The following is a 14,748-nucleotide window of genomic DNA, read 5'->3' as shown; positions in this document are numbered from 1 at the left end:
AGGCCTCCTTCTTACTGGCCATGACCCCGTGGGTGCCTGAGGGCCCGTCAGGGAGAGAAGCTAGGTCTCAGCCTCTCCGAATCTCCTCTTCCTGCCCTGGGGACAGAAAGGAGTCCGGCAGTGGCGCCCACCGCCTCTGTCGAGAGGGACTGCCACTGCCCCAATTTGTTGCGACATGTATTTGCTGAGTGCTGCCTCCACTGGCCCATACTGTGTGGGGTGTCAGGGACGGGGGTGAACCAGCTCTGGTCCTCGCCATCAAGGAGGGAAGACGGCTGCCGGGCCCTGGTGGTAATAAGGGCTTTGACCGGAAGGTACAAAGCGCTGGAAGAATGAGGAGGCTCAACAGGAAAGGCTTCGTGGAGGAGAGGCCCTGGGGCTGAGTCTTGAAGGCAGAGGAAAGTCAGGAAAGGGCTACAGCGTGTGCACAGGCCTGGCATTGAGCGTCTGGGCTGCTCCCAAGATGGGGCCGCTTACGAAGAGCCTTGAAAGCCAGACTGACCGTAGACAGGGTCGTGGGGACAGGGACAGGCAGCGGCTCACAGCAGGTGGCCTGGGTGTGGCCAGGGGAGAGAAGGCAGGAATTGGGGTCTGGGGAGACCGTGAAAGGGCATCTCAGGCTCAGGTGGGCAGCGAGGGCAAGCAGGACCAGTCTCCCCCGGTCCTGTCCTGGGTCATACCTGTGGGGTCCTGTGTGTACCTGGCACGTGACTTGAGCGCTTCCTGTGTGCTGGGCTGGGCTGTGCCCTGTCGAGTGGGTGTAATTAGCATGGCCGTTTTACAGATGGAAGATAGACCTTGAGGGATCACACTTAAGGTCGAGCAGCTTTTTGAACCACATCATGTCTCTCTGCTGCAAGGGCCATCTCACACCTGGTGGGGGTTGGGGCCCTCCGAGTCCCCTCCCCGGACGGGGGTCTGGAGTGTTGGGCTGTGTGCAGTCCGGCTTTCCCTCGCTCTCAGGAGCGGCCCAGCCTTGCTGGGCTTAGGCTCCCTTCCCACTTCGAGCCTCTGGCCTTGTCCCAGCCAAAGGGGCCCCAGGCCCCGGCTGCCTCTGGCCTGGGCCTGGTTCAGGTGCCCTTTGCCAGCCAGCACCTGGCTCCACCCGGGGTCCTGACCTTGGTGCCAGTTACCGGGGGCGCATTCAGAATGGCAGTATGAGTCCCAAGTGTGGGCCTGAGTTAGAGCTGGGGGGCTAAGAGATGAAACCTCACAGCCCTGCCTCCAAGCCCTTGTGTGGTGAGGGTGACGTAATCTCTTCCTCGTGGGAAGCACCGAGTCTTTGGGGTGCTAGCTCTTGCTTTCCAGCACTGCCCAGTCTGCTCCGAGCCATGGTTGCTTCCTCTTCAGGAAGCCCCGGCCTGACGGATGTGCCCAGGGGAGTGCCCTGCCCTGTCTGATGGAGGACGTAGCTGTGGTGGTTAAGAGAGATGGGCTTGTAGGCTCATGCCCCAGCGCCTGGCATGTGTAAGCGCCTGGTGGGTAAATGACGAGCTTCTCCGATGCCCAAGGCCTCCCCAGGCTCCTCCCGGAAAGCACAGGGGCCAGTCTGATGGACCCATTAGTTCCGCCACGCTGGCAGCCGTGCGTGCAGGTGGGTGGGGTCCCGGGGGGGGGGGTGCTCAGGTGGACTTCTCCACTGGGCACACACCTCTGTACCTTGTTGCAGGCAGGGGGTGGTGGGGCCCTCACCTCTAGGTGTGGTCTGAAGGGGTGAGCTCTCCCACTTTGGACCCTTCCTCCCGCCTGATTCAGCCGAGTTCTGCCTTTAGGTTTCGGGCCCAGGCTCGGCCAAGAAAGCGGCATCCCCCACATCAGTTGTCCTTGTCTGGGAGGGATTCTCCATCTGGACACTCATGGGGGCAGGAGGCTGGGCCGGTCACTCCCAAAGAGCCCCGCCTGGGCGGTTCATATTTTAACTATTGAAGGAGATGCTGTATATGCAAATGCCTTGCCACAGTGCCTGGCCTCGGTGTCCCCCCAAATCCTGGGGGGCAGGAAGCTGCCTGGCAGGCAGGTGGCAATCTCCAACAAGGCAGAAGGAAGGGCCCAGCATGCCTGTCCTCAGCATGAGGCCCCAGGTCCTCCCAGCCCGGGGTTCCCCTTGGTCATTTAGGGAAACTGGGATTTTTCTTTTTTTTTTTTTTTTTTTTTTTTTTTAAATTTTTTTTTTTTTTTCAACGTTTATTTATTTTTGAGACAGAGAGAGACAGAGCATGAACGGGGGAGGGGCAGAGAGAGAGGGAGACACAGAATCAGAAACAGGCTCCAGGCTCTGAGCCATCAGCCCAGAGCCCGACGCGGGGCTCGAACTCACGGACCGCGAGATCGTGACCTGGCTGAAGTCGGACGCTTAACCGACTGCGCCACCCAGGCGCCCCTCTTTTTTTTTTTTAAGTAGGCTTCACGCCCAGTGTGGAGCCCTACTCGGGGCTTGACCCATGACCCGGAGATTAAGACCAGAGCTGAGATCAAGAGTTGGCACCCAGGCGCCACAAACCTGGGATGTTTTAAGCCATAGCTTAGGTATGGCCCTCAGTCCCCAAAGCTGAGAAAGGGGAGGAACGCACAGCTCACCCCTGCACAGCCAGCCAGGTGCTGAGGCTTAACTGTTCCATACGCATGCGCTATACCTGATGAGGTTAAAGAAAGTGGGGATTGATTGCCTTCTGCTGTGGGTTAACTCAATGCACCCGAAAACTCAGCCCCCCAACCGTGTGACAGCCCTGAGGACACAGTCACCCACTGGGATCTCTGTGCCCAGCACATGTAAGTGCTCCATAAAGGTTATTTTTATTAATCACTTCCCAGGGCGCCCGAGTGGCTCAGTCGGTTAACTAAGCGTCCGACTTCGGCTCAGGTCATGATCTTGCAGTTCGTGAGTTCGAGCCCGTGCTGACAGCTCGGAGCCTGGAGCCTGCTTCAGATTCTGGGTCTCCCTCCCGCTCTGCCCCTCCCCCACTCATGCTCTGTCTCTCTTATCAAAAATAAACATTAAAAAAAAAACAAAAACACTTGCCCACCCCCACCACAGTATGGGCAGACTGTGTATCCCACCATCGTATCCCCCTTCCACAGTAGGTGCTCAGTAAATGTTTCCATGAATGAATGAGTGAAGTGAATGCCTTAAACACTGTCCCTCAAGAAGCCCTCAGTCTGGTGAAGGAGACAGGCACGTAACCGCCAGTCACAGTACTGAATTTGTACACTCGAAATGGGGGAAAGTGTATGGTGTATGAGTTCTATCTCAATAAAACTGCTTGAAAAAAGACCAAATTAGCTATTACTAAATTTGGGAAGTTATGGGTATGAGAATACATTACATCTTGCAACATTTCTCCTCATTTATAACCATTACAAGGTAACCCAAATGCCTACTATTCACCAGGAACTGAAGGATTGCATTCACTAGGCCGGTCAAAGACCTATACGTGTATGATAGTCTATTCATTCTAGGAAGCATTAGTTGAGCTTTTAAATTTTTTTTTTCAACCTTTATTTTTGGGACAGAGCGAGCATGAACGGGGGAGGGTCAGAGAGAGAGGGAGACACAGAATCGGAAACAGGCTCCAGGCTCCGAGCCATCAGCCCAGAGCCCGACGCGGGGCTCGAACTCCCGGACCGCGAGATCGTGACCTGGCTGAAGTCGGATGCTTAACCGACTGCGCCACCCAGGCGCCCCTAGTTGAGCTTTTAAAGTCGAAAGCCACAGGGCACCTGGGTGGCTCAATGGGGTAAGCATCGAATTCTTGATTTCGGCTCAGGTCATGATTTCACGCTTTGTGAGCTCGAGTCCCGTGAGTCCGTCCCCCTGCTCGCTCGTGCGTGCGCTCTCACTCAAAATAAATAGACTTTAGGGGCACCTGGGTGGCGCAGTCGGTTAAGCGTCCGACTTCAGCCAGGTCACGATCTCGCGGTTCGTGAGTTCGAGCCCCGCGTCGGGCTCTGGGCTGATGGTTCAGAGCCTGGAGCCTGTTTCCGATTCTGTGTCTCCCTCTCTCTCTGCCCCTCCCCCATTCATGCTCTGTCTCTCTCTGTCCCAAAAATAAACAAACGTTGAAAAAAAAATTAAAAAAAAAAAGAAAAAAGAAATAGACTTAAAAAAAAAAAAAGGAAAAACTTAAAAAAAATAATTAAAAATTTTGCAGATTTTTCTTTAGAGGCTTCATCACTGAGAGAACAGGAGAAATAGATCCTCCAAAATGGGCAGGAGGGGCCAGCAGGCGGGGCGCGCGTCCCGGCCCCCTGCTTACCGTTAAGCGGGAGTAGACGGTGGCCCCTGGGGCCCGTGGTGGGGGTTCAGTGGCAGTGCCCTCCCCCGGGGGGCATTTCCTCCAGCCTCCTCGGGGTCTGCCGGGTTCCGGGAGCAGAGGCCCACTGGCTAAGCGCTAAGCGCGCAACACGAGACGCTGGAGGCAGGCTGCAGGGAGCTCACAGGAGGGAAGGGAAAGGTGAGCCGGTGGCATCTCCAAAGAGCGAGGCCGAGCCGGCTCCAGAGCCTCAGGGACAGGACCCCTTCCCGGTGGGGATGACGCCGTCCTGACTCTTTGCTATCAGAGTCTCTCGAGGGAGAACTTCTTACCTGGCTCGGCATGGGTCGTGCAGGTGGGGGTGGCGGCCCCCCGTGACTGCAGGGCACCCAGGCTGCACGGAGGGGATGGCACCAAAGAGAAGAGGTGCCGAGGCCCAGTCCACACTGCCTGCTTCCCCCGTGGCGGCAGAGGGGTCCACACAGTGGCTGCTTAGTCCATGACGAGAACGAAGGAGACGGTTCGGAGTCTTGGAATCTGGGGCCCCAGGAGGACCCCAGCGAGGGCCGCGAGAGACTGACTTGTCAAGGTCACAGCAAGGGCGTGAAGGGACCCCGGAGACAGCCCTGCTTGCCCATCTGAGCTCTCACTCTCTCGAGGCCACCGCCCGTCCCTGGGGCCACTGAACAGGTGTGGGCTTCACCCAGGAGCCAGGGTGTGGGCCCTGCTGACTGGCCACGTGGCCGCCTGGTGTCAGCCGGGACAGCAGGGTCCGTCCGGAAGGGTTGTGAAGCGTCCCGCTTACGGTGGGTATTTGCGGAGATGAAAGGGGGAGGAGCAGAGGGGACAGCGCAGGGAGGCCGCGCCCAGAGTGACAGAATGACAAGGTGGGGGCCCCCCTCTTCCGGGGCGGGTGGGGCCGGGGAGCCGAGCAGCAGCTCCAGGCTCCGCAAGGAACCCCCCCCTTCTCGCCCACCGCGCGGCTCCCGCCCATCTTCTGTCCGACTCGCCACCCCGGTGGGGGCCAGCCCTCACGGCCAAGGCCACACGCGCTTGGAAAGTGAGGCCGGCGAGAAAGAACACGAGGCCAGTGCTGACTGCGTCCCAGTTTCTTTTTATTCATTTTTTTGTTCTTTTTTTTTTTTTCTTTTTTTAAGTATGGAAGCTCAAGTATAAGATGTAGATTTTTTTTTAAGCTTTACAAAAAAACAAAATAAAACAAAAACTCCTTTTGCATTCCATAAAAATTGACAGAAAAGCACCTGGCCAGAGCAGCCCGTCAGCAGGCCCCACCCCCGCACCCCCGCCACGTGGTCTCGTGGGACAGGGGCCAGTCTGTGCAGGACATCGCCGAGGGCCACCCGCTTTCTCCCAGAGCTGTCCCCTGTCCCCCCAAGCCCCAACCCCAAGCAACTCCCAAACACACGTGGACTCAGATTTCCAGTTTTTCTTCTCTCTTTCACACACCACAGTTAGTTCATAAAATTTTTTTGTTTTACATTTTTTACACCGATGTAACAAAAAGGTGGGAGGGAAGGGGAGGCAGACAGACTGTATTTTATGCCTATAAATGGGGGGAGGGAGGCAGACAGGGGGCCGGGGCAAACAAAAAACACACGGTCTCTGTGGAAATACGGAGAGTTTTGATGGCAAAACGTGGTGGGAAGGAGGCCTCAGAGACAGGAGGGTGTTTACTGGGCTTTATTCTCAGGGAGAGATGGTGATGCCGTTGTTCCGTGACCTGGGGGGGGGAGGCGAGGGGCGAGGGAGGGGAGCAGAAGACGAGTTTTCTAAGAAAGGGGTCTAACGAGCGCATGGCGTGTCCAGTTAGCGTGGAGCAGGGCTTTAACACTGCTGCTTTCTCTTCAAGGCCTCCACCAGGTCGTTCTTAAGAGCTTCTTGCTTTGATTTGTCTGCGAAAGTCTGCACAGACCTGCCGGAGGGAAGAGAGTTGATCAGCCCGTGTGACGGGCAGGGGGCCGCCTCGAGCACGGCGCCCGAGGCCTGAGCCCTCGGCCCTTTGCCAGGCGGGCTTCCTTTGCAGGGGAAGCGCGCGGCCCGCCTGGACGGGCGCCCACCTCTGCGCCAGGCTGGGGGGCCCGGCCGGAGCCACCAGAACCCCAATCCACTTCAGGGCCCGAGGTCGGCCTGAACCAGAAGGTGGCTTCTGGGCTTCCAAGCACAAGGCAGCAAAGACCCTCTGTGCTTCTGACCAGCTGCGGACTCAGCCGGGGCGGGGGGCGGGGCACAGAGGGGCATGGACCCTGGGTCGCAGGGACCCTGCTATCAAGCTTCCCCCTCACTGCACCCTTGCCGAGCAGAGGCAGCCCGCTGCCCGCCCCCCAAGTGCAGGGTGCAGAGGAACCCCACTCAGCGAACGTTTAAAACCCCTGGCCATCTGAGCAGATCGGGTTCACGTCCAGGGTGGCGCCGGAGGGGCAGGTGCTCTCGGCCGTCAGCGGTGAGCGCGGCCGAGAAGATCCCTCGGCCTGGACGTCAGGAGGCAGGACGGGACTGAGCTAAGAGGCCCCGGGTCCCTGCTGGCAAATCCTGATCTGTGGACACAAGCTGACATGAGTGCCCCACGCGCCGGCGTTAACACTCCTCATTCGCCAAAGCGAACAGCCACTAACTCTCGCAGAGGCTGTACGGTTTACGAAGTGCTTCCCACACACCTCTCACTCCCCTCTCCTGGCATCCCGGAGGAGTCCCACGGGGTTCCCTAGCACAGAAGAGGAAACTGAGGCTCAGGGAAACGCCCCCTGCCAACGGCCTGAACGGTCACTCTGTCAAACGGACTCAACGTGTCGACCGGCCAAGGACTTCTTAAGCTAGGTGTAAACTTTCCAACCGTTTCAGAGCAGTGGAAAGAAAGGAGTGACGGCTGCCCGGCAGGAAGGCGGTGGATGCCACGCCCACGGGCGTCTCAAGCTCCGTGTGCATCAGCCGTGAGAGAGGATGGGAAGGAGGAGTCAAAAAATCCCCAGATTCCAAAAGTAAAATGAAGCAGGACCCAGGAGAAACGAGAGCATCCCCAGTTGAGTTCTGGCTACCGAAGCCCCGAAAAATCGTGGGACGCGGCCTCCAAATGGTACACGGGTGACACGGAAGACAATAAAACGCTCTCACGAAATGCCGACACGTCTGGCTGAGCGTCTCTAAACAAACGTTTGCCCCGGACTGTCCTGGCTCTGCGGTGGCCCAAGGAAGGGTCAGACACCACCACCAGCCGTGGTGGCCCTGGCTCCAATTCTCAGTCAGTCCGCCACGTGCTTCTGGAAAAGCTCCCGGCAGGAAGTGGCGGCGGCTCACACGGCTCCTCCGCCTGCGAGGGTGCTGGCTCTTCTGGGAAGGACGGGCTGAGCGCACCAGGCCTCACCCCCACCCCCCAACGAAGCAGAGAGTCCCCGAGTTAGAACCAGAGTGAGAGTCAGGTCAGAGCCAAGACACTGGGCGCGGAATGGCCGGAGGCTCTAAGGAGCAAGACACGGGAACACAGCTTGGGAGGGTCAGTGCCAAGCAACGTCAAACTCATGCCCGGAGCAAGTGCTAACTCGGCACGGACAGAGGGACGTGGGACGGACAGAGCGCCAGGCTGCCCACTGCTGCAGAGGGTTCCCATGCCGGAAAGCCTCCAGCGGGTGGCCACGGGACTGACCACGGACAGGGATCTGGCAGATTCTAGGGGCTGCCAAGAAAACCGCACAACGGTGGCCCACCGTACAAAGGAGGCTCTCTCGGGATGGGAGCGGGACGGTCCCAGCGTGAGGCCTGAAGGTGGCACAGAGCCCAGACCGACCAGCAGCGCCGCCTGGTTACACAAACGGCCCGGCCCGGCCATCCCGCCGAACCTCTGCTGGCTCGGGTTCCCGGTGGCCAGTCCCTGGGCCCTGCGGCCCTGCCCCACGGGCCTCATGTTAAACGTTTCCCTCCTCTCCCGGGACACCGACTGCTTCCATACACCTGTATCTCCCACAAGCTCAAGCTCTGGTTCTCGGTTATGGTCCGCAAGCAAGGCCATTTCCTTGCCGTCAGCACAAGGCGTTTAAGAGGAAGGCCTCAGCTCGTTAGGGGCAGAAGGTTACTGGCCCAAGCAGCTCCAGCAGCCACCGGTCTGGGGGCGCACCAAGCCTGGCCAGGGGGGTTTCGGCCCCCGCTCCGGGCTCTAACCTCAGGTTTGGGGCGACACAGCCCTCTCAACTCACGGCCCCGAACAGTCACTTTCCCACTGAGGAGGCTCGCTTGGCCTCTGCGACGCTTGGCGGGAAAGCCCGAGGCCCCGGCCGCACATAACAGCACACGCAGCGGACTCGGGCCGCCCTGAGTGGCCGAGCGGAAGGCAGTGCACAGACCCCCGCCCTGTGGCCCACGAGAGCGGTGCAGACAAGCGGCTTCTGCTGGAGAGGCAGAGTTAATCCCCAGACGGGGGCTTCTTCCAGGGCCAAACCCCCTCTCTGCCCCACACCCAGCCCTGCCCGGCGTGCGAGACACACACAGCACACGCGTGATACGGGTCCGTGTTACTTAGGGCCGAGTCTACACGTTAACGTGGCCACTCACAGCCGTGAGCCGACACGGGGGTTAGTGGTGTTTAAAGGACCGCGCGCAGCAGCGACAGCTGGTCGGGCGGGGGGGGGGGGGGTGGTGGCGGCGGGCTGGTGAGTCCTGTTTAGTGGGGAGGGTGCGCACGCCTCTCAGGCAGGGTACCTGCGTCGGCTTAGTTATCAGGCTGGATGTGGATCTGGCGCTGGGTCAGCACTTGGGAAAGCTCCCTCTGCAGCTGCTGAAACTTGGGGTGGTCGGGGATTACGTCAACAGATCTACAGAGAGTGGTCACAGATGAGCGCGGCGGGAGGCGAGGTCGGCACACACCTGGGAGCGCCGGGGTGGGCGCGCGCCGGGCACGCAGGGACCCGCGAGGTCGAAGACAGGGCAGTGTCGTCACGGCCCCCGCGCTCCGGCCCGAAGGGGTGGCCGCAGAGCTCGATGCTGGGGGCGGTCTCGACCACCCGCCCGCAGGCTCTCTGGGTCCCTCTCCTCGTTCTCCTGCCGCTGGCCAGGCCGGGCGGGGAGTGTGTTTGCTGAGGATGACGCTCTGGCCCCGGGGTGTCCAGAGGACGGCAGTGTTGCCGGAGTCGGGGAGTACGACCCACCGGGGGCCAGATCGTGTTCCCCAGAGGCGGGTGGGAGATCGGGAAGATGGAGACCCGGAGGGGGCGCCTCGCTACTTTAAACTGTTGGAGGAGGAGACTAGAAATCTGTCTCCTGGGTGAATTCACAAGTCAGCGTGGCCCCTGGAGCGGCTTCCTGCCTCTGATTTGGCCCCAAAGGAGAGACTCACACATGGAGCGGGGGATCAGAGGGCTGGAGGCTGAGGCCAGGGCACCAGACCCGGGCCTCACGCGGTGGCCAGGCGCGCTCCATCTCATCTGACCCCTGCGGCAGGCCTGCCTCCCTGACGGGACGAGGGCCAAGTAGAGGAGCCACCGGCCAAAGGTCACCCAGCTCGGGTGGACAGCACTTATACGGGCTCTCAGCTTTCTGATTTCAAGGCCAGTGCTCACTCCACAGCCGCCCCACCTGCCCCCCAGCGGGCCTCCGGCCTCCTGCTCCGTGCCCCCATGGCCTCTGGAGACCCAGAGAGTCCCTCCCAGCCTTCATTTGGGCCCAGGCTGCAGAACCAAGAAGAGAAGATGGGTGGGGAGGGGCGGCTCAGGACCACGGCCACAGCCAGCAGAGCCCTGGAGGACGCTGGAGTAGCCGGGGGACCCAGAGCCCAATGGGCTGCACTCCCTCGCATGTTGTGAGGTCCGGGCAGATTCCTGAGATGGAACTGATGAGGCGGGGGACCGAGAGGAGGGGACTTCAGGGACGAGGGCACCAACGCCTGTCCAGGTGAAAGTCCCAAGACAACAAAAACAGCAGGGAAGGAACCGGCGTCTACTGAGAATACAAACTGTGCGTGAGGGGTCTGACCTTTCAAAATCTGTACTAATGATCCCGTGACGTGGGTACTTCAGCAGGTGTTACAAATGAGGAAACTGAGGCCCAGTGACAGAGAAGTGTTATGCAGCACACCTAGGATTCAAATCATCTTTTGGTTCCAAAGCTTATGTTTTGGGGGTACATTACCTCAGCCCATTGACGATGTCCTTTGTTTTCCCAAAGTAGATCTCATTCAGCGTACTTCTGATTTTATTTTCCATGTCCTGGGAAGGGAGGTCAGTCAGACAGGATGGCAAACAGGAGTCCTGAGGCCCACACCCTCCCGGTTCCACCGGCTCACCCCTGCAGTCCCCGCAGTGGCCACAGGGGGGAGGCGTGAGACCGCACCAAAGCCCAGTGAGCCAGCCACCCCCACGCCCCCTCGGGGCCAAGACCCCGCCTATCATTTGTGCTCTGAGCCCTTCCCAGGCTTCAGACACCAGGAAGCCGATACTCAGGGACTGGCGGCCACCGCTGACCACGACAGGAGCAAGTCTAAACCACATCACCACCTCTCAGGCCCCCCACCAACTTCAGGAACAACTGTGTGAAGCCGGAGAGCACCCTTTCCTCCAAAGAGCGTGGGGAAGGGAAGGCAGAAGCAGCTGCGGCCGGAGAGCCTCCTGAAGTTCCTCCTGAGCCCGTGACCTTGTAGGGACACTTCCTCTCTGAGCTCAGGTCTCTCCTGGCACCCAGCGGGCCGGGGGAGCAGGACGGAGGCCTTCCTGCGCAGCCTCCTGGGAGCACGCGCTGCGGGGCACAGAGGGGGTGCCCCGGAGCTGAGCCCTGCGTGCATTCCCATCAGGAGGCTCGGAACACACGAGCCCAGGGCAAAAGGGCCAAAACAGAAACACGCTGCTGGCCGCTAAGGCGCTGCGCGCCGGGGAGGAGGCCCGCAGGCCCGCACACACCCCTGGGGGCAGGATGTCTGGCGCTGGGGCGCGACCCAGAGCCCAGAGCCCCACTCACCTCTACCAGGCGCCCGATATTGGCTATGTGTGGGGAGCAGTCGCTCACGGTCTCATCCTTCTCCATCTGCAAGAGAGAAGAACGTCCCTCCACGTCAGAGCCGCGCACGGCAGCCTCCGCCGACAGCACAGGCCAGCCCTGTGCTTTGCGCACAGCCCGTCACTCCCGCCGGTAGCTGTAGAGTCAGCTGCAGGTGGTACAAGGCCACTTTTCCAGCACGGAGCCCGAGCACCGGGGACTTGGGCTTTGGGTCATCAACAGCTCAGCCAGCAGAGGCCCAGAGGCCCCGTTCCGGAGCACCCCCCTCCCAGCCCCCAGGCCGCAGCAGGGAGGGCAGAGGGGATGGCCCTGGCCAGACCCTGGCTCAGGCTGTGGGTCCCCTCACACTGCACAAGAGCCTCCACTGCCCTGTGACAGCGACTTCGGAGGGAGGGGCCAGCAGCCCCGAGACCCGGGACTGAGGAGCCTCGCCCAAGGTGACACAGGTAGTGTCGGGTCGTGGCCCAGACACTTCTTAGGGCACAGCCTGCGGGGCTGGCCATGTGGCCGGGGGCAGTTTGAGCAAGAGGATCTGAACCCAGATCCCTAGACAGCAACCAAGTAGGGTTTTGGAGGAGGTGGGACCCAGCAGTCGGGTCTTGGGCGGGTCAGTTCTGGTCCAGTAATCCTAACTACTAAAGCCCTGACAAAGTTTTACTGAAAGTAGTAAAAGAAGGCAGGGGAGGGGACGGCAGACGATTCCTGACCTGCACACTTATGCACGAGCTGTGGACCCCCTACCCCTCCGTCTGCGCAAGGCAGAGCTCCCTCCCAAGACCGTGGATTCCTTTAAGGAGAGCCTTCCCTGTCTACACCTCACAGGGTGCCTAGGACGGTGGCGAGTTACGGAGTGGAGACTCCTAGCAGCCCTGCTCACTGTTGGGTGAAACAGGTCCTCCCGAGACAGGATGAAAAGGTAAGGACAGGAGTACCAAGACAGCCAGAGCTCAGAATGAATTCAGACGAGAAAGCCCAGGGGGAGTGGGAAGGTGAATGGGCTTCAGAGGCAGGAGAGCAGGGCGGATGCCTGGGGAGGGCAGGGCGGCAGTGTGCTCAGAGGTCAAAGGTCTCTGCTGCTTCCCACACCGATTTTGACTTTCTTATCAGAGAGAATGGTTTTCATGCCAGAAACGGTAGAAGAGACCCAGTTAGGAGCCAGATGAAGCGAGCAGATGGTAGGAGGGACCCAAGTCGCTTTAAACGATCAGGCTTCCAGGGTCAGACAGGTCTGATTCTGTGGACCAGCCATCCCTGAAAAGTCACAGCACAGATTCCAGAACACCGGAGGAGGGCGGAGACTGACCCTACTTTCACCAAAAAGGAAGATTTGAGTTGGAGATTCAACACTGATCCACACCAGCCCTGGTGACAGCATCGAGGGTCCAAATGATCAGAAGCCAGGGACGTGGGCTGGTACGGGGACACGACAGCTGCCAAGTGCAGGGTCATCCACTCCGCTCAGTCCCTGTAAGAGACCTCTGTTTGCAGCCCAAGGAAGCGGAAGCTCAAAGATGTCAAGGCATCTGCCCGGGTCACGGCAGGTCTCGGCTGGCTGGGGTGAGTGCAAACCACATTCTCCGGCTCCAACGTGAACCTCACCAAGTACAGAATGGGAACCAAGTCCTGCGAAGAGACGCGTGGTTTCGAGAGGATTTCAAGCTCGAGGACAACGTGATGTGGCTGCCACAAGAGCTTCCACGCAACTTCAGCTACAGAGATGAACCGTTACCGGTGCCTGGTCAGGGGCAGCCCAGCTGCGTGGTGTCGGCCCCTCTCCCTCCGGGCTGCCCGGCCCGGCCACGTCTGCAGGGCGGGACTCAGTTTAGGGTGCTGGGTTTTAAGAAACCCGTGGGCAAAGCTGGAGGTCCGGTGCTTGCAAGGTCTTGACACCCTGGCCCCAAGAAATGGGCAGGAATGGGGTATCTGGACTGCCCCTGGCACTGGCGACCCTGAGGAGCCTCGAGCCTCAGAGATCACAAGGGCCCCCACCAAACAGAAGTAAGGGCGCTCCTGAACTCGGAAGTGATAGCCACTCCCCACCACGTCAAGTTTCCCGAACACCCTTTGTCCTCCCACAAAGCACGGTCTCTCGCCGCCTTCCCCAGCTCCGCGCAGGAGCAAAATTCCTGGCAACCTCGGGGAAGTGACGAGGCTGAGCTCACCGAGGGCCCCGTCTTAAATGAGCACCAACAGCCCAAAGTAAGGCTGGGACTGTCGGCAGAGGGCTTTGGGCCGCCAGGGTTAAGTACAAGCACATCAGCAACCCAACCTCTTGGGTATCATCTCTGCTTCCGATCAACCTTCAAGGGAACAGAAGGGCAGGAAAACACCAGTCGCCCAAAGGTACAAAAGGTCTGGGGTGAGGGTAGGGGGGAGAGTGAGGAGGCCTGGTCTTCTCTAGGAGCAGACTGACTCCCCAGGAGGACACAAGGGGTCCCTAAGCTTGGGGCAGGAGATCCGAGCCCAAGGAAAAGCCTGGCAGGGACCAGGGACCGGAAAAGGGAAGGAAGACATGGGCTGGGGGTGCGGGCAAGGGGCCTTGGCGCACACAGACGTGTTTCCACAGCCCCCCTGCCCACACCCCTGCTGACTCCCTCCACACCTGGTCAGGGTCAGCTTGCTGGAAACGCTGACCCACCAAAAATAGAATGATTTTTGCAACGCATATATTATTACATCCTTATAAAAGCGGCTGCCAGAGGAAAACATTTTTATGTGCTGTGGCCGCACAGATGTTCCACAAAGTGGATCCAACCAAGTCTGAAGTCAGAGCCCAGCCCGCTTGTCCCCATCAAGCTCCTCTCCTCCGCTGTGGCCTGGAGACGGGAAGGACACGGTCAGTACGTGGAGAGCAGGCCGTCTTCCTCAAGTCCAGTCTCTCCCGTGGCCATGTGGCATTTTCCAACAGGCGCAGCCTGGAGGGTGGGACCCTGAAGGGAGCCAGCCCCGCTCCGTGTCCCGCTCTGGAGCCCAAGGGGTGAGGGCCTTGGCCTGCCCATACCTCCCTTTCCAGGCCTCTACCTGGGCCCACTACGTGCCCAGGACAGGGCCTGGCAGAACGGCAGCTCCATTCCCGGGACTCCTCCGGTCCTGGCTCCCAGGCAGAAGCCAGAGACGTCCTCCTGCTGACTGAGCTGTGCCCTGGGTAAGAGCTGGGCTGGAGGCCAGGACTTAACACGCTGTCAAGCCAGAAGACGTGGTCAGACAGCCTCTCAAGGAAGGTTCGGTGTGCCCAGTTTAGGGAAATTTTAATTGAGCCTAGAACTGCATATATTCTAGAAGACGGAAAAGTCTCTGCTTATAGGGTATGCGGTAGAAGGTATTTCTGAATAATAACAGAAATAGTTATTATTTATTGAGCACAGACCATGTGTCCAAATGGTTTTTTATTTTTCCTCTACAACAGCTTTTCCAAACAGGTGTTATTAGCTCAACGGTGAGAACCCGGAGACTCAGAGAAGGGGAGTGGACTGTCCGGATCACACAGCTGGTAAGGGAACAGGGT

At 59.5% G+C, this 14,748-nt stretch overlaps 1 protein-coding gene across 3 annotated transcripts in view; it reads right to left on the bottom strand.

The window, feature by feature from the left end:
• Positions 1-5,682: 5,682 nt before the first annotated feature.
• The window catches only part of CAPZB (capping actin protein of muscle Z-line subunit beta), a 135,281-nt gene continuing 126,215 nt past the window's right edge, over positions 5,683-14,748 (bottom strand). For 2 of the 3 annotated variants that reach the window (XM_047873341.1, XM_047873339.1), the window contains exons 7-10: positions 11,205-11,270; positions 10,383-10,459; positions 8,958-9,070; positions 5,683-6,183 (exon numbers count right to left, since the gene is read on the bottom strand). In XM_047873341.1, the coding sequence (XP_047729297.1) occupies positions 8,968-9,070; positions 10,383-10,459; positions 11,205-11,270 (246 nt within the window). In that variant the 3' untranslated portion in view covers positions 5,683-6,183; positions 8,958-8,967. The remainder of the gene's footprint in view (positions 6,184-8,957; positions 9,071-10,382; positions 10,460-11,204; positions 11,271-14,748) is intronic. The other variant, XM_047873340.1, reaches the window with a different exon arrangement.

This window comes from Prionailurus viverrinus, chromosome C1, assembly GCF_022837055.1.
Source record: "Prionailurus viverrinus isolate Anna chromosome C1, UM_Priviv_1.0, whole genome shotgun sequence".
NCBI classification, from domain to species: Eukaryota; Metazoa; Chordata; class Mammalia; order Carnivora; family Felidae; genus Prionailurus; species Prionailurus viverrinus.
The sequence above is the reverse complement of the archived record's forward strand: the minus strand, read 5'-3'. Positions and strand labels throughout refer to the sequence as shown.